We start from the raw sequence: 19,824 nt of genomic DNA on the forward strand, positions 1-19,824 counted from the left end.
TCATTTAGTCACAAACAGTGAATTCAAAGCATGCATTAAAATTGTTTGAAGAACCATTTGAGAGCCTTTTATGAATGATCTAAGAATCTTGATTCAGCCCCCAAACATTCTTTAGTGTCATGCATGGAAGTTGGAGACAAAATTGTTCAAACAGCTGGGACAACTGGAACTTAAATCAAGTCCTTTGAGAAGAATTATCTATTGAAGTTGCATGCGAAGATAAGTTTTAAGAGAGAGATCAAATGATGAGAAAATACAATTTAAAATGAAATCACATACAAGTACAGTGAATCTTCCCCACAAAATAAAGGAAAAATGAAGCAGTTTTCTTATTAAGTATGTATTAAACCAGAATATAATGTGCACAATATTAAATCTGCTAAGCTGACTTCACCAAAGAAAACTAAACTTTACTCTGTCGTTAAAGGGGCAGATAGAATCATGTCACAAAGATAGCTTGTCCTGATCCAAACAAAAATACAATTCTACCTGTTCTATGACAAGCTGAAAATGAAATCATGGAGTCCTGTGTCTGGCTTATAGCAGCATAGCAACTGGAAGAAATATTTTTATCTCTTTGTTGTTTCTACATCATACAGGTGGCTCCAGGAACAAAAGCCATTCCTGGCATGTAACTTTATACAAGTTAGTAATCTTCAAAAATCCTTCTATTCATCTAGAGAAACCTGAGATTTATGATTCTATCATTTTCTAAATCTAATGTGACTGACACATGGGAGTTTGATATTTGTGTTTTCATTTCAAGCGTAGGTTTCACTAGTTTGAGTTGTTAGTACCCTTAATTGGGGGTGAACTGAGATCAAGAAATACAAGATCCGTCAGAGAGTAAGGAGCAAGGGGGCAATCGACCCTCCATGGGTATCCTTTGTGAACTGGCAACATACCATTTTATAGGCTTTGGCTATTTGCACAGTTCAGAACTGGCAAACACACAAAACAATGTAATAAATAAAACAATTTAAATATCCACCATAACATAGAAGGTTGGCATGCTGGATATAGTAAAACTAAAACTGTTGTATATATTTAGGCTCATACACAGATTTCAGACTTAGTCAATTTACTTTCTGTTCTGAATCTATGTTTGAATTCTCATTCTTGTAAAGATTTACTCATTTCCAAACTTACCTCAAGACACCATAGCCAGTATCACACCACAATTCTATCATACCACACTGAAAATCCACAAGACAAAGGCTACTTCAATAATATTTCCTATGAGAAATGAAAGTCTGTGAAACTTTAAAGATTAAGATAGTATACATTTAGATATAATATAGGTGCATATGTGTATATATATATATATATATATATACATGCATCAAGTAAGCAGTGTCAAGACAGATAAAGATTTTATATCATAAAATTTATAATTCTTTTACAGGCAGAAAGGTAATACAATCTAATGTATCACAATACTTTCCCTATCTCAGGGTTCCTCCTAAGCATATGTAACTCACAATTATATCAAAATATTTTATTGACTTCCTCTATGATTAATTTCATAAACTGTCTCAGGAGGGGCACTTTTGATGCTGCTATACTTAAGATGTAGTATTTAAACTTCCACCTTTGTGGTTTTGATAGTCATCTCTAGAGCAGGATTACTCGCTGTCATTTCCAGACTCTGTTCAAGCAAGTGATCATCCATGCTAACCTCGCCTTCATTAGTTAAGAGACCTGGCAGGAGATGGTGTTTATAGTCTTCTCTGAGGATGGTCCCCTCCTGTTTTTTTTTTTCTAATCCTTTTTGTGAAAGGAAACTCTATTTTCTTTCCTGAACTAATGTTGTAGCCATGTTTGTGGTTTTAGCATTTAGTAGGCAATTTTATTATTTCTCTTTTGAAAAAAAAACTCTATCTTTTTAGTATAAAATAGAAAATCAATAAGGAGAAATATTTACTCTATAGAAAGACTACTTTCCCTAGTTTGCATTCTTGATGGAGTCTTCTCCCGTCTCCCTATGCCTGATTTACTCATTTGATTTCATCCTTTCTTGACCCTTGGCTTCTGTTCAATTATATGATACATTTTTAATATGAGAGGGTAATTTTTTCCAATAATTCAAAAACAGCACATTACTGAATGTGCATCATTAATGTGTAGAGGCAGTTATGTTACATCAGGTAAGAAGTATGTTCCTTTAAATGACACCATTAACAATAGAACATGTGTAAACAGGCGTGCATTGTCTTAGTTAGTATTACTATTTCTATGATGAACCATAACCAAAAGAAAGTTTGGAGGAAATGTTTGCCTCTACTCTTCCATATTATAGTTCATCATCAAGGAAGTCAGGGCAGGAACTCAAACAGGGTAGAGACCTACAGGCAGCTGTCATTACCAAAGCAATGAAAGAGTAATGCTTTTTCACTTGCTGCCTCATGACTTGCTCACCCTGCTCTCTTGTAGAACCCAGGACCACCTCCCTAGGGTTGGCCCCACTGCAATGGGTTGGACCATCCCCCTTCAATCCCTGATTACGAAAGTGTCTTAGAGTCCTGCCTACAACCTGATCTTTTGGAGACATTTTTCAATTGAGGTTTCCTGTTGCAGATGATTTTAGCTTGTGTCAAGTTGACATAAAACTATCCACTATACCCAACATGAGAGTAATTATATAAAGCATCATGCATTCAATATGAGTATTATAAAGTTAAGGTATATCACTTCGGGATTTGTTGTGTGCAAAACACTTCAATAGTTCTCAAAACATCTGCAACAAAATTCTCTGGAACTTGAAGATTAAAATGCTATAGATTTTTTATTAGGAATAAAAATGCTTAAAGATCATAGATCTACTTTCCCTTTTTAGTTCAAAAGGAAGCATAAAACTCTCTGATGTTCTAGTAATCTTACCTCGGGGATATGAAAGATCTAACCTAGTTAAACACATGAAATGGTATTTTGAAATTGCAAAGTTTGATCACTAAACTGGGTGGTTTATCTCTCACGCTACATCACACACAGCCCTGTAAGCTTGAAGTTTTGCTTTCTTCCTATATAGAAAGCAGTAATGGGTACCTTTCTCATAATTTGCATGCAAAGGGTACTTTAGTGATCCATCTCTCCATCTTTTGTCAATCTCTTTCTCAGGCTGACTGGCAGCTTTGTGCCAGACCTGATAGTAAGCATGAGAAGTCAAATGTGGCTGCATCTTCAAACGGATGAGAGTGTTGGATCTGTTGGCTTCAAGGTTAATTACAAAGGTAAGAATGGATGGTCTGTAGAAAATATGCTATCACGATAGAGTCAGAGAATACATTTAAATCCAAGCTTAATTGCATCTGCAAAGTAAAGGGAGATATGGTTTCTACAGTTCCATGAAAAAAAAAATGTGTTTTAAAAAATCATTTTCTCAAGCTGGGCGGTTGTGGCGCACGCCTTTAATCCCAGCACTCGGGAGGCAGAGGCAGACAAACCTCTGGGAGTTTGAGGTCAGCCTGGTCTACAAGAACTGGTTCCGGGACCGGCACCAAAGCTACAGAGAAACCCTGTCTCGAAACCCCCTACCCCCCCCCAAAAAAAATATTTTCTCTTTCATGGTAGATGCCGACACATTACATATCTTTAAATAAAATGAGCTTTCCTTTACAATTTGTCTATTTTTTTTATACCTAAACCCTCATCCTATGCTTCATTATTCTGGACTGCCTGACTTTCACAAAAAAAGACTGTGAATTGATGCCCTTTAAATAATTTGTTTCAAATAACAGCTATTATTAAATACTCAAATATATATGTAAATGAATTAATTCTTAAAATACCTGAATATATATATATAGTAATCCATAAGTTCTAATATACCATGTTAGTGTTGAGAGTCACTTTTAAATATGTCAGTGACATTACTTTGTTTTTAAATCACTTCTGCCATCTCATCATTAGGGTTGACATGAATAAGAATCAGTTGTTTTTGAATGTGAAGCCTGTTCTAGCTTCATTTATGATAAACAAATGCAGTTCAAAATTATAAACATTTTCTCTCATACTGTTTGTTTTAAATTCAACATAAACACACAATGAAAATATATATACAAAGGAGAATTTCTATCTGAAAAACGTAATTGCCAATAAATAAAAATAAGTCTGAATCTAGGAAGGTACATGTGAATGAGACCGACAGAATGTTACATAGTTTGAGTTCATTGTTACTATTGTAGCAAAATAATTATTCTCCATCTTACCAATTAACAATGGCTGTGAATTCTTTTTCTTACTTGCAAAAATATAATTTCAATCAGTTTCCCATTTTAAGCACTGTCATTCCTTTGTATCTGGACATATGAAATGAACGCGTGATGTTGTCTGGGAGACAGGACACATTCATTCTGTGTTTTTTACTTGTGACTAAATTTAGTACTATATTAATTTGAAGAGGTCTGGAAATCTGTATGGATGTCAGTTGAATAAAAGAGGTTCACTTGGCTGTGGTTTAAAATGCATTCCTGCTCCAATTAAAATGCACATTTTTTGATTAAATAAAACAAATTTACAGCTGCAAAACCAAGTCAGGTTCTACTGGAACTATTTACTTGATTTGTCTTTCCTCTTTTAACAGAAAAGTGAAATAAGTGTCCTTGCACTCCTGTAATTTTTCAACATTTCTTCAACCCTGTGAAAGATTTATCATAAAATCTATAGTTGCTCAAACCTTAGAAACTATTAATCATTAATGGTGGTGCTTCAACTAGAAAGTTATTGACATGCCGGTTGAGGTTGAAAGTGCAGGGGATTCTACAGACATGTCAACAGTTCCTGTCTTTACTGCTGATCAAGGGTAGAGTACATTGTAAAGAAATTCAAGTCAGTGTTATTTTATCCTCCTTTCCTTCCTTGGTTTCAATAATAGTGTTTACAAGTTCTTCCACGGATCTTCTTTCATGTAAACTATTGAAAATGTCTTTGAATTTAAAAACCAACAGGGACTCTCTCTTTCAATAAGATAATAATTCAGTAATGGAACCTAAAAAATCATATAAGAATTGATGAATAGCTGGACAGTGGTGGCGCACGCCTTTAATCCCAGCACTCGGGAGGCAGAGGCAGGCGGATGTCTATGAGATTGAGGCCAGCCTGGTCTACAAGGGCTAGTTCCAGCACAGGCTCCAAAGCTACAGAGAAACCCTGTCTTTAAAAAACAAAACAAAAAAAACAAACAAACAAACAAAAAATACAAAGAATTGCTGCATAAATATCCATAGGCAGGACAGATCTGAAATCAGTTCAAGAAGCTGTACCTGAAAATTGACCTTCTCTTCTTCATCTCTGTCTTGTTTCTCCTAATCTATCAGACTCATTGCCAATGCTGATCTTCCTTATTTTCCCTTCATTTTCTCCTCAAAACCCTGATTTAACCAAATTATATGTTATTATCTTAACTCATCAATATGTATTTGGATACATTATATGGTTGTGTCCAATTTTAGCCCATTATTTTACCTACTCCTGTTTGTGGACAAAGTTCAATCATGTCACATTTTTTAATGTCTACCTTAAATCTACTTTCACAATAGACCACTTGTTATTTTTGACATATGCTATAAAACAAGTACTATATAATCAGACAAAAGAAATACAACTTACTGGCCCTGCATTCCCATCAGCAAACACTGGGCCATAGCATACCGAAGCAATGATTCAGGACGCAACACTGGAAGTGCCATCTGAAAAAAATAAATCTCTCATGTTTATCTTTCCCAGTGGTCTTAAACACCTTAATTTTGTTTTTGAAGTGCCACTATCTCCATTGAATATTAACCAGAAAAGAAGCAAAAACAAACAAACAAAGTAATAAAATAAAAAAGTTTTATCTAATAACCATATTAGTTTCTACTAATAGTGCGTAACTTTAGGGATATATTTTCACCTTCATTTTAGAAGACTAAAGAATCATCAAAGGATTATAAATATTTATCCAGTTCCTTGGATATCCCAATCTTTGTGCCTAAATTAACTCATTAGATTGCATTAAAATTGCAAGAGGTTAGAACTGTTACTCATATTTCATATTAAACTACTAAGATGTAAGCACTATAAAAATAAGAACTCAACTTTGTTCAAAAGCTGAAGCCATTCTCAGAAAATGTGATCATGCCACCATTTGTGCATATATGAATGGAAGATGAATGAATGAATGAACACGATGACTCATTGATCTGCAGCAGAATAGAGGCATGAGTCTAACTTCGTTGACTTCATGCTGCTTTCAATTATCGAATATTATGTCCCAGGTGAACTTGAAGGATTTTTAGAAGCAGATGCTGCAGATGCTAATTAGTGTGGATAACATGGGGAATACCAAAAAATGTCAAGTTAAATTAATGATCTCCCTCTGTCTCAGCAGATACACAAAATCATAACATGGACACACACCGTGTGCACAACTCAAACCAAATGACAAAATCTACCACATTTCCAATGCTGGCTATATTTTAAAATGTTCCTTGTAGTTTCCTGATTCTTTTAAATGAAATGTTTACAGAATTCTAGAACTCATAATATCTCATTTTAGAGATCAGGCATTAATAAGAATAGGCACAAACCTACATATCAAGACTGGAGGAGGCATCTGAGTAGGAGGGAATAGGTCCCAAGTACTGGAAAAAGAGTCAGAGACAAGCCCAACTCCCACTGTTATGTGTCCCACAAGAACAACCAGCTACATAACCAAAATGTATATGTAGAAATACATGGTCTGTGATTGTCCCTTCAGTCTCTGTGATCCTCTATGAGCCCTGATTAGTTCATTCTTTGGGCAGCATTGACGTTCTTGACTCCTACAAATCTTCCAGGCCTTTTCCACAAGTACAGCAGAGTATCATTAGTAAACATTTCATTGAATTATTTTTCCAAGTCATGTTTGGTTGTCTTCTTTGGCTTTAGACAGCCCATCCTCTGGTTCCTGGTCATTCAAGTAGCATCAGGACTGAGCTTCCTTTGTGGCAAAGGAAGTTGGATGAGTAATTGTTGGCCACTCCCATAATTTCTGTGCCACCATTATCCCAACACATCTTCTAGGCAGGATAGATTGCAAACTGAAGACTTGGTGGCTGGATTATAGTTCCAGTCCCATTGAGGGAAGCTTTCCCAGGTCATAAAAGATAACTGATTCAAGCTCCACATTCCCCATTATTAGGAGTCTTTGCTAGTCACTCTTGCAGATTCCAAGGAGTTTTCAGTGTACTAGATTCCAAATTGCCCCCAAATATCCCCTAATTCCAGTCATCTTTCCTAGCACACTGTCTCTTCACCCCTGGACCTCAAATGATCTTTTCTGTTCCCATGCCCACCTGTCCTGATTCCAACAGCAAAATCTATTCTATGTTTTGCCATGTTCAACAGGGAGGTGGAGGGGCACTGGGAGGAGTGGAGGGAGGGAAAATTGTGGCTGCCATATAAAAAAAGAAAAATAAAACTTTAAAAATGGGCATGAAACTGGCTCATTTCAATTTAGCTGTATGGCAGCGTTCTTCAAGAGCAAGAACTGGCAATAACAAAGTTATGTACTTTGATAAGCATGAATATGACCTCATAATATCACTGCAATAACCCTCTCAAGGAAATGACTTTATAGCTTTACTACAGATAAAATAATTGGTCTGAATTAGGTTTAGGCATTTTTAAAAGTTCTGGTGGGTTGAATATAGTACATTGTGTGTTTATAGACTGTGGCCTCAAAAACTATATTTTCATAAATCTTAACAGAATTTTAAATTTATTTATACCTTTAAATTTTGAAATAGCTTTTAACTTAAGTAAATGGTGAGTGCTTAAAATTTTGATGATGCCAGCTGCTTTTGTGGGATACCTATAATTTTAAATGTAATATTTTCAGTAAAGATGACTATTTTTCTTAAATATTTAGAGTCATTAACTTTTATGATTTGAAGTGTCTTGATGCCTCAGTGAACAGCTGAAGACGAGAGATGACACTGTATGCTTAGTTTCAAAAGTTTTAGTAATTGGGACACATGCTGGTGATGAGATAGATTGATAGCAAAAGTCTGGCAATTATGCAGTTACAGGACTTTAACCCAAAGTTTTTAATTATAATTAAAAAATATTACTACAAAAGATGTACTTAGTGATGAAAGTAATTATCTTTAAATTTTCATTACTATTTTAAGAGGTTTCCTGGAAGAAGTTGTATATAGTGCTTAGGGTCATTTTAAATGTTATAAATATTTACATATAGATTTTACATTTATAAAAATTCACCTATTAATCTCTTTCATTTTTTTCAATTCTTTTCTATTTTTGTATTTTTCTTTACACTGTTGTGGTTTTGTTCCCCCTTTCTTTTGAGGTTGTTTTGTAAATAATAATGCTCTACAATGTTTTTAGTTTCTTTGTGATTAATATAACCAGAGAGGTAGCATTCTTATCAAGAAATACATAATATTCTAAAAAAAGACAGAGCTCAAACTAAATACATAGTCATTTAAATTTTGACTTTATTATAACAATGAAGATTATGAAGCTGAAATAAGCGTTCTTGTATGTGTAAAGTTGTTAGTTTCTTTTGTTCGAATGGACTTATTTTCAAAATAAGGTGGATGTTTATAACTTTTGTTATTACTAGAACCTGGTAACTTCTATCTTCAAATAAATTAACCTGAAAGTACCCTATAAAATTTGTTGGTAAACTTCCTTCCCAGGGGAAGATATAAGCAGTGTCTACTCTTCTAAGGTCCCAACAACAAATCAATATTTCCACCTAGAGAAGGGTGGGGGAAATATTGAAGGTCACTCCAGAGAACCAATGAGTTTATTGTGTTTCTTTTTAGAGCATAGGTGATGGAGTTGAAGACAAAACAGATATAATTATAGTTATCCTTAGTTATGATAAAAGATAAGTTAGATATAAAACTTTAGACTCATAAAGATAGTATATAAATGATAGAGTATTTAATTTTGTCAAATATAAATAGAATAAATATTGTAACTGTTAAAAGTAAGGATAATTATATGAGTAATAAAAAATAAATAATTATTTCTTACATCCTCTAATTCCTTCTCTCCAGAAGTACAAAATCAGGACAATTTTCGAAACCTAAAACAGAAAACTAATGATTTTGCATTGTTTCTCATCTTATAACTAATCAAGGTCTAGGTAGTTATTTTTGATAATAATAGGGTTTATGCTTTTATAGATTTATTAGTCACCTGATTTATATCGTTTTGGAAATTATTCTGCTTTATATCAAGAGTAATTACTGGTTTTTGTTAGTTTCCTTTCAATGTCTGTCTTGTTGAAATGAGGTCTAATACTAAAAATATAAACAAAAGTGTAAATCTAGTAGTACACGTCCTTAACTCTGGCAGGTCTACAGGATAGCACATAAGGTTTCAAAGTCTACATGTGTTACACGGTGAGGTGCTGTCTCGCTGTCTAAATAAAACAGAAAATTAGAAAAGTAATGTATGTATAATTAAGTTATAGAGTTCTTGCTTAGCGTGCATAAGGTTGTAGGTTCAGTCACAAGTACAATAATCAAGAGTCTCTCCAAACAATGCACCACAGGGTTTATATTCTTTCTTTTCTTTTCCTTTTTTTTTTTTTTTTTTTTTTTTTTTTTTGGTTTTTCAAGACAGGGTTTCTCTGTAGCTTTGGAGCCTGTCCTGGAACTAGCTTTGTAGATCAGGCTGGCATCAAGCTCACAGAGATCCACCTGCCTCTGCCTCCTGAGTGCTGGGATTAAAGGCATTCGCCACCACCATCTGGCTTATATTCTCTTTCAAAATGAACAATGAAGCTATATATTCCTCATGAAAGAAATCTCACCACCATATTCCTCAGTCTTGAATGTGCATTATAGGCAGCAAATCCAAGTACATCACTTTTATTAAGTCAACTTCTTTTTCCTCATAATTTGGAGAATTTTACTTTTATATTGTTATGATTTTTTGAGCACTACATATTTCTCTGCTCCCCTCTTTGCCTCTTTAGTCCCATTCAACCCTCTCCCAAGGTTACTTCAGGATAAATTTTCTTTTCTTGAAAAACTTAATGAGAGGCAGGTGGTATACAACCACCAGATTCTCCTCTTTCACAGTGACTTTTAGAAAGTATTGCAATCTTATTCAAATGTATGCACTTCAAGGGCACATAAAAATTAATAATGCCTGTTTTATAATCTTTATTATTATATATTATACTGACATTAATAATTCTATTATTTTCTATAAAAAACTATTATTGATTTTTTTTAGGAATCAACTGTCAGTTTTTCAAGGCCCCTGGATTTATATGTGGTGAGGTTTTGTTTCTTTTTATTGAAAATATTTTTTCTTACATAATATATTATGATTATCATTTTTCACACCTCAACCCCTCCCGGCTCCTTTTTACCACCCATCCCTTCTGGATCCACCCCTTTTCTTTTTCTCATTAGATAATAGGCTTCTATGGAATAATAGTGAAATAAAATATAAGAAAAACAAGAAAACAGACACATAATAAGTAGACAAAAAACAAATATCCAAAACAAACAGAAAAGAGCCCAACAGGAGGTACATGAAGCAGAGACCCAATCATTTCTACATTCAGGAATACCACAAAAAACAATAAATTGGTGCCATGATTTATACACAAAAAGATGTTAGGACAAAAAGAAAGAATAAAATAAAAATAGAAATAAAAAGAAGGAGAGAGCCCTGACATGCCATTATAAAACAAGAACCCTCCAAGATGTATTTGAGTTTACTTTCTGTTGTCCATCTCTTTCTGGGCATGAAGCCTCCACTTAGAAGTAGATTGTTTACCCAGAGATACTCCTTTGGAGATAAATAAACTTTCAAATGCAAGTAGTTGCCAACTGGAGAATGCTTCTGGTTTAGAGATTGGGGCATGTGTCCACTTTTCCTATCAACTCAAGGACCCTCTCTGGTATACACAATGCAGACCTGTTGGGAGCTGTGAGACCCCAGATCCTGAATTTCTTGTAAGCCCCTGACCTGAGTGCCTACAGCTGCTCTGAGCACGAGACCTTCAGGAGTTCCTGATGGCAGGAGAGTGGTTTCTGGTGGGTTTGGCTGCGGTGTGGCTATCTCTATATAATCTGCCCCTGAACACAATAAAGGGGGCATTCTTGGGGAATTCAAGGATGACCCGTGTCGCTGTCTCTCTGTCTGTGTGTGTCTGTGTATTTTAACCTCCAGCCCCCTTCCCACAAGGCTCGCGAACTGGGTGCCAGTGCACAGATCACAGACACAGGGGCGCGGTGCACAGCACAGACCCATGTATCCTTCCTGAATCTATGAGTTCATACGTGTGTTATTCTTGTTGATATAGAAGGCCTTATTTCCTTAATATTCCATATACATTTAGACTGTTACATTCTTTTTTTTTTCTTCCACAAACTTCTCTGAGCCCTGAGGGGAAGGATTTAATTGAGATGCTCCCTTTAGGACTGAATGTTCCAAGGTCTCCTTTCTGCATAGCATCCAGCTGTGGGCTACTGTATTTGTTATCATCTGCTCCAGGAGGAAGCTTCCGTGATGAAGTCTAAGCAAGAAGTTGACTGATCTATGAATAAAGCAGAATATTACTTGTAATCATTTTACTGCTACAATTATTTTAGAAGGGTAGAGCTTGGTTTGACCAAAGCTTTCTAGGTTATCTTTATAGTTCTTATGAAGCCAAGCAGTCTAACATATGGGTTCTATCCCATGGAATAGGCCTTCAGTCAAGTAAAATATTGGTTGTTTAATCCCACATAATTTGTGCCACCACCGAACTAGAATGTTTTACAGGTAGGACACCAGTGAAGATCAGAGAATCTGTGACTGTGTGGGTGTTTATGTTTTCTCTTTGGTAATGTGCACAATAACTTCCTGTACCAAAGATATTAGCATGGAGGGTGAAGATGTTATTGTAGGCACATGGCCAACTTCTCTATGTTCATTAAGTTGTAAGGTGTTGCCTTTAGCAGTTGGATGTTAGCATCAATTTCTGAAGAGCTAGCTATAATATTGACAATAGCCTAAGTCATTTGGGGATTCCAATGGAATTCATTTAGCCAAAAATTCAATTTGTTAAAATTAATGTTTGTACTAGAAGCTTCACTAGGTAACAGGAGATGAGAGGGTGTGGCACTGTCTCTCCCATTATTACATGATTACATTTATATTGCTTCAAAGATGTACATCTGTGAGAAAGCTTCTACTGTATTAGCTTTTTATATCACCTTTAAATGGTGTTTAATTTTTAGATATTTTCTCCCATATTCCCTCTTTTGTAAACATCTTCCCTCTTTCTCCACACTTGATCCTCCCATTCTAATCTCTTACCACTTTCAATTCATCCATAACTGTGTATTCTATACTACTTCCCTAGGAGGAACTATCTGCTCTCCACTACCCAGTGCCTTAAGCCTTAACTCACCTCTGTGCTTCTAAGGATTTGTAGCTTTGTTGTCTTTTACTTTATAGCTAATATCCACATATAAGTGTAATTGGACTTTCAATTGGGTCTCCAGTTCACAAAAAGCAACACCAAGAAGTTTTATTAATTAGAAATGTTTGGCCTATAGCTTAGGCTTGTTCCTAATGAGCTCTTATAGATTAACTCATTTATATTAAACTACAATTTATCACATGACATTACCTCCTTCCATCTTTTACCTCCTTTATCTCTCTGTGTCTCCTATGTTTCTAGATTCTTTTTCTCTTCTTTCTCTCTTTGGAAATCCCATCTATACCTCTGGCATAGCTATTAGACGTTCAGCTTTCCACTACACCAATCACAGCAAATAGATCTTCACACAGTGTACAAATATCTCATAACACATAAGTGAATATAGACCATCTTTAGCTTTCTTGATCTGGGCTATCTCACTCAAGATTTGTTTTTACTTATGCAATCAATTTGCCTCTATATTACATTATTTTCTTTGTTATTTTAGACTGAATAATACTTCATTATATACATGTGCCATGTTTTCTTTATCTATTTTTGGTTTTAGGAACATGATATGTATGTTGTTTCAAATACGTGGTTATTATGAATAGAGCAGCAATTTATATAATTGAGCAAATGAATGTGGTCAGATGAAGCATCCTTTCCTTATATGCCCAAGTGTGGTATTGTTGTTTCTTGAGGGATATTGATTCCCATCTTCCTGAGGAACTGCCCCACTATTTTCTGTAATTGCTGTATGAGTTTCCACTCCCAGCAGTGACAGAGGAGCGTTTCTCTTACTCCAAATCGTCACCATCATGAGCTGTCATTTATTGATCCTAGACCTTCTAAAGGGTGCAATATGAAAACCCAAAGAAATTTTGGTTTCCCCTGATGGCTAAGGATAACAAGGTGTTTACATGGTCTAGGAGTCTCTCAGTAGTTTTTAGAGTAACTTATGTAAAGCATATCATCTATGGATAAAGATAATTCGATTTCTTCTCTTCCTGTTTCAATCTCTTTTTATCTCCTTCAGTTGCCTTATTGCTTTAGCTACTACAACAAGTACTATTATGAATAGGTAGATGAGAAGTGGACAACCTTGATTTGTTCCTGAATTTAGTGCAATTGTTTGAGTCTCTCTCCTTTTAAGTTGATGCTAACTGGGCTTGCTCTAAAATACATTTATTATGTGGAAACATGCCCTTTGTATTCTTAATCTCTGTATCTTTTACCAACAATTTTGTAAAAGATCTATTTTGCATTTAATGAGATGAACACATGGATTTTGTGTATTTTTATGTAGAGACTGCAGGTATAGATTAAGTATGTTGAAGGCTCTCTGCATCTCAAGGATGAAGCCTGCTTGATCAAACTGATAATCTTTCATTGGGTGCTTAATTTTGGTTTGCAAGAGTTTCACTGAGAATATTTTTAATCTATTTTCATAAGGAAAAATGTGTAATTCTCATTTTTGTGGGTTCTATATATGGCTTGGGCATTAGAATAACCAGACACTTGTTGAAAGACTTGTGCACTGCTCCTTCTGTTTCTGTTTTGTGGAATAATTTCAGAGGTATTGGCATTAACATTTCTTTGAAATTTTCGTTGAATTCTGTTCTAAAACCATCTGATCCTGGACTTTCTTTGGTTGGAAGATTTTTAATTACAACTTCTATTTCATTGAAGTTATAGGTCTGTTGGAATCATAAAACTAGTTTAGTTTGGATTTAATTTTGGCAAGTGTTCTGTTTTGAAGGAATTATCCATTTCTTTTAGATTTTCCAGTATGGCTGAGTACAAGTTTTTAAAATATATTTTTATGATTCTCTGTATTCTCTCAGTGTCTGATGTTATGTTGCCCTTTTCATTTTTAATTTTGTTAACTAGGATATGTTATCTCCTCCATTGTGTTAATTTGGATAAGTTTGTCAATCTTAGTGATTTTTGCACAGAACCAAGTCTTTGTTCCATTGATTCTTTTTTTGTTTGTTTGTTTGCTTGTTTCTATTATATTGATTGCAGTCCTAAGTCTGATTACTTTTTGCCATCTATTCTTTTAGGGTGTGATGTCTTCTTTTTGTTCTAGAGCTTTCTGGAGAGCTGCTGTGTTGCTAGTATTAATCTCTCCAAGGTTTTAAATGTACACACTTGGTACTATGAAGTTACCTGTCAGAACAGCCCTCATTTTGTGTTGTAACTTTGGCCATGTTGTCTATTCCTTTGCATTCGATTCTGAAAGTCTTTCATTTCCTTCCTCATGTCAGATTTCACCAACTTTTAACTCAGAGGTGAGCTGCTCCATTTCCACGAGCTCGTAAGGTTTTTGTTCTTGAGCCTATTCAGCTTTAATCCATGGCAGGCTGCTAGAATGCCTGGTGTTGGTGCAATTTTCTTCTTTCTCTCAGCTGACTCGGTGTCTGAGTACATGGTAAATTATGGGGGAAGGTTCATCAAGAAGCTGAGAAGATACATTCTTTTATATTTTGGGTGAAATTGTCTGTAAACATCTGTGAAGTTCATTTGGTTTATAATTTATTTTATCATTGGTTTGCCTCATGCTTCACCTGTGATGCAATAATCAGGGCCTTCTATAGTAGATTTCTGGGCAACACTGGAGAAATATTGTCGTTGCAGTTATTGTATTTCGAGAATGGCATCTCAGGGACCTGGGTTTGTGACAATTGTAGTTCTAGGTGCTGATATCTTGTGTTTTCTTTGTTGGATAGGTGCTTTTTTTCCCCTTGCATTCTGCTGGTCCCTCTGATTCTTAGAAAAGTGTTGTAGCTGGTAGTAATTTTTTGAGGTCCAGATAGGTGTGGTCACTGGGTCTTCTGGATAAAATGTGTTCCTATGTATTGGGAGCTGACATTTAAGAATGGCAGTAGACTAGTTGAATAAGGAGATAGAGGTTCTACATGCAGGAGGAGAGTAAAGTGTTGCACCAGGATCTTCTTAGTTCCTTGAGAATGAGACCAGAGAGTGAGAAGGGGCCACAAGTATTCTGCTACAGAGCTTGGAATGAGATTGGAGGATTGTACATAGACTAGGGGAGGGAGAGTGAGGATGTCCAGTTATACTACCTGATTCCTAAACCGGCATGGACTGTGGGTTCCCAGAGAATACCTATTGGAGTTGAATGCTGGGTAGGATAAAGCAAGGGACTGGGGGCAGGAGGAGTGGTTAGAGAGGATTTTCTGTGCTACGCCCCACACATGGTGTAGTGAGGGCAAGGAAGGCTGTGCTAGGTTAAGGTTGGGGAATTTGATTTGGAGGAGTAGAGTGTTGTGAGACTGTACAAGTTTTGGGTTAATTTACACTTATCTCCATTTATTGTTTACAGACTCTGTTTTCTGCCATCTTAATTCATCTGATATTTATTTTCCTGGTTAATTTGGGTACTTTCTACAAGGCATAGACATTAGTTTGTTAGTACCATTATTGTTCAGACCATCATTTTCTAATAAAACTGCCCTACCATATCATATTTATAACACAGTAAATTCTCTTGTACAATATTTTCTTTTTATGACAACTCATTACTCTTCTAATAAATCCTGAAGGTTTTCTTTTTAGATAATTTTGTGGGTAAAGTTCCCTGCTACTTTTTGAAATATTTTTTTTTAGCATTTATATATTTGGGTGTATGTACATGCCTGTTTTGTGCACACACAAAACATTTATGTAGGTGCCCTTGGAGGTCAGATGAGGGATTATAAATCTATAATGCAAATTCTAATTGCTCTTTATAATAAAAAAAACCTGCAAAGATCAGCAAAGCAAAGAAACCAGTCACTAGAGAGAGCTTTTACCTCTACGAAATCCTCACACCAACGCGAGGCAAATTCCTATCTCCACGAATCCTCAGACTGAATGCTTTTTCTACTAAACCTCAGACTAAATTCTGGGGTCTGGGCTCCTCAAGCATTATACTCCTCTCTCCACCCAATCATGTCACTCCTCATCCCCACCTCCCTAAAGCTGGAATTCAAAGTGTAAGCCCCATTGTTTGGCTTTATTTTTTCTTTAGACTGATTCAATCTCCAGTAGCCCAGGGTGGCCTTGAACTTACAGAGATCCAGATAGCACCACATAAATCCTCTGTTAGCGGAATAGCAAGAAGTTGTGAAAATTCTTCACTGCTACTTGCTACCAAAAAATATGTGAAAATTCTTATAAAATTACACTTCTATTTTTATTTTAAAATAATTGTATTGGATTGTATACAATTACACTATATACTCAAATATCAGTGAAATTATGCATTTGTGGTTTTTATTAAAATTTCTTTATACTTTTAACTTCAGGTATCTTATGCTATGTGCATAAATATACTGTTACTTGAAAAGGTAGAGCCTTTACTAGTCACATTGGCTTTATTGATAAATGTTTTCTATATAGTTGTATATCATGATAGGACCTTTTAAATTTAATTTTTTTTATTGCGAAAAGAAGAAAGAAAAAAAACATAAACAAAAAACAAGTTTCCACCTCCTCCCAGCCTCCCATTTCCCTTCCCCTCCTCCCACACTTCTCCCCCTCCTCCCACCCTTCTCCCCCTCCTCCCACCCTTCTCTCCCTACCCCCACTCCTCTCCCCCTCCCTCTCCAGTCCACAGAGCAGTCCGGGTTCCCTGCCCTGTGTTAAGTCCTAGGTCCTCCCCCCTCCGTCCATATCTAGGAAGGTGAACATCCAAACTGGCTAGGCTCCCACAAGGCCAGCACATTAAGTAGGATCAAAACCCCCTGCCATTGTCCTTGGTGTCTCATCAGCCCTCATTGTTCGCCATGTTCAGAGAGTCGGGTTTTATCCCATGCTTTTTCGGTCACAGTCCAGCTGGCCTTGGTGAGCTCCCCGTAGATCAGCTCCACTGTCTCAGTGGGTGGATGCACGCCTCGTGGTCCCGAATTCTTTGCTCATGTTCTCCCTCCTTCTGCTCCTCCTTGGGACCTTGGGAGCTCAGTCCAGTGCTCCTGTGTGGGTCTCTGTCTCTATCTCTATCCATCACCAGATGAAGATTCTATGATGATATGCAAGATATTCGTCAGTATTGCTCTAGGAAAGGGTCATAACCTTTGCTGGAGAGGCTGTGGAGGAACGGGTACCCTCATCCATTGCTGGTGGGAATGCAATCTTGTGCAACCACTGTGGAAGTCAGTGTTTCGGTTTCTCAGGAAATTCGGGATCAACCTACCCCTGGACCCAGCAATACCACTCTTGGGAATATACCCAAGAGATGCTCTATCAAATGACAAAAGCATTTGTTCAACTATGTTCATAGCAGTATTATTTGTAATAGCCAGAACCTGGAAACAACCTAGATGTCCTTCAATGGAAGAATGGATGAAGAAAGTATGGAATATATACACGCTAGAGTACTACGCTGCAGTAAAAAACAATGACTTCTCGAATTTTGCATGCAAATGGATGGAAATAGAAAACACTATCCTGAGTGAGGTGTCCCAGACCCAAAAAGATGAATATGGGATGTACTCACTCATAATTGGTTTCTAGCCATAAATAAGGACCACGGAGTCTACAATAGGTGAACCTAAAGAAGCTAAGTAAGAAGGTAAACCCAAGGAAAAACATATAGTTGTCCTCTTGGCTACGGGAAGTAGACCAAATTTCCGGGGAGAAAATGGGATCTTGGGGGTGGGGTGGGATGGGGGTAAGGGGAGATGGGGAGAGAAAAGGTAGAAGGGAAGGAGGGGGGACCTGGGAAACAGGAGAATTGGGATAAAGGAAAGGTGGATAGGGGAGCACGGAACCACAATTCTTAGTTAAGGGAGCCACTTTAGGGTGGGCAAGAGACTTGACCCTAGAGGGGCTCCCTAGTGCCCAAGATGAGGTTCCCAGTTAGTTCCTTGGGCAGCTGAGGATTGGGAACCTTAAATTTAATTTTTAATGCTACATAATTATAGCAACATAATAAAATTGTTAATTTTCTTATATCTAGGTAGTACTTAAGCATATGTTTTCTTAGTGTTTATAATGATTTCATGATTGGGCATATAATAAAAAAGAAATCGTTATTGAAGAAAGTCCAAATAGTAATGGTTGAAAGACAAAGGATTTATTATAGTGAGGTGACCTCATCTGGAGAAATGCAGTTGGTGATGTCAGATGCTTGCTTAGCACACACATCAGGAAGTCATGCAGTTCCTTTTAACATTTCAAGCTATCTCAGGACATATGCTGTCACTCTCAAAGTCCATTAAAGAACACTGACAACAACTGAAATTTTTCTCTCTTCTTTTAATGGCAAGGCCTTTATTATTCAGACGTTTGACACCATGTACAAGACTATGTGGAAATATGAGTCTCTACACAGTCTCAGAAATTCAGATTTGTTTCACTGTAGGTGTATATATGTGATGTATGTTTATCTATGTGCTGTTCTTTTGTGCTCATGTGTAAACTGTGAATGTGTATTTATATGGACTGGGGAAGTCATCACTGGATACTTGACTCAGTAGCTCTATCGAATATTTTTGGGGACACTGGTCTTACAGAACCTGGAGATCACTGAATCCAATAAACTCTTTAGCCCCTGACAGACATAGTCATACTTCCTTTATCTCCCAGCATTATTGCTATGGACACTCATGGCTCCACCCGACTTCTGCCCAGGTATTGCTTGTGAGCTGAACTCAGTCCTGTCACTTGTGTGGCAAGCCCTCTACACACTGACCCATTTGACCAGCCCTTCAAGCAATTCAGTTTAGCTTTTAGTCTTACAATTTTCTACCTAACATTATTACCAAATATTCCACCATGTCACTACTTTCGGGGTTACTGAGACTTTTCTGGATACATAAACTATTTTTATTCCTTGCAAAGAATGTTTTTATATATTAGCTCAATTTTCTGATAATGTTGCATAAAATTGTGGCACATTCCTAAGTTTACAAATTTGAACTATGATCTCTTCTGTGCTTCTTTAAGTTTATATTTGTAAGATACAGAAGTTTTACAGAAAGGTCTATTAATATGATTGCTTAGCTTGAGGAACAAGAGTGACATATAATTAAGAACAAAATGTTTTTTAGTGTAAACCTATTTTGATGCTTCTGTTAAAATGCTAGCATTTAACGTTTTTTTCTTTCTGCATATGTCATCTTTGATATCTTCTTGTATTAATGGAGATTATTTCTTAAGAATATTTTTCAGACAATACTTTTTGAATATATGGGTACCTCAAATATTATTAGCAAACTGCTGTTCCATGCTGACAGTCTTGGAGTATGTGTTCATCTCAAGGGATGAATTTCTCTTCCCTTTGCTGAGATCGAGTTTTCCTTGCTCAGCAGATCCTTTCTCTTGGTGTTATTGACAGAAAATCCCTAGGTTCTGATCACCCTCATCTCCCTCAATTCTTCATGGCCCTATAGAGTTGG

At 36.2% G+C, this 19,824-nt stretch overlaps 1 protein-coding gene across 2 annotated transcripts in view; it reads left to right on the forward strand.

Moving 5' to 3' along the window:
• The window catches only part of Csmd3 (CUB and Sushi multiple domains 3), a 976,611-nt gene that overhangs the window by 491,068 nt on the left and 465,719 nt on the right, over nt 1-19,824 (forward strand). For both annotated transcript variants that reach the window (XM_041637611.1, XM_041637612.1), the window contains one exon: nt 3,118-3,230. In XM_041637611.1, the coding sequence (XP_041493545.1) occupies nt 3,118-3,230 (113 nt within the window). The remainder of the gene's footprint in view (nt 1-3,117; nt 3,231-19,824) is intronic.

This window comes from Microtus oregoni, unplaced genomic scaffold, assembly GCF_018167655.1.
Source record: "Microtus oregoni isolate MIOR12 unplaced genomic scaffold, Mior012 000053F_ref0000044, whole genome shotgun sequence".
Lineage (NCBI taxonomy): Eukaryota > Metazoa > Chordata > Mammalia > Rodentia > Cricetidae > Microtus > Microtus oregoni.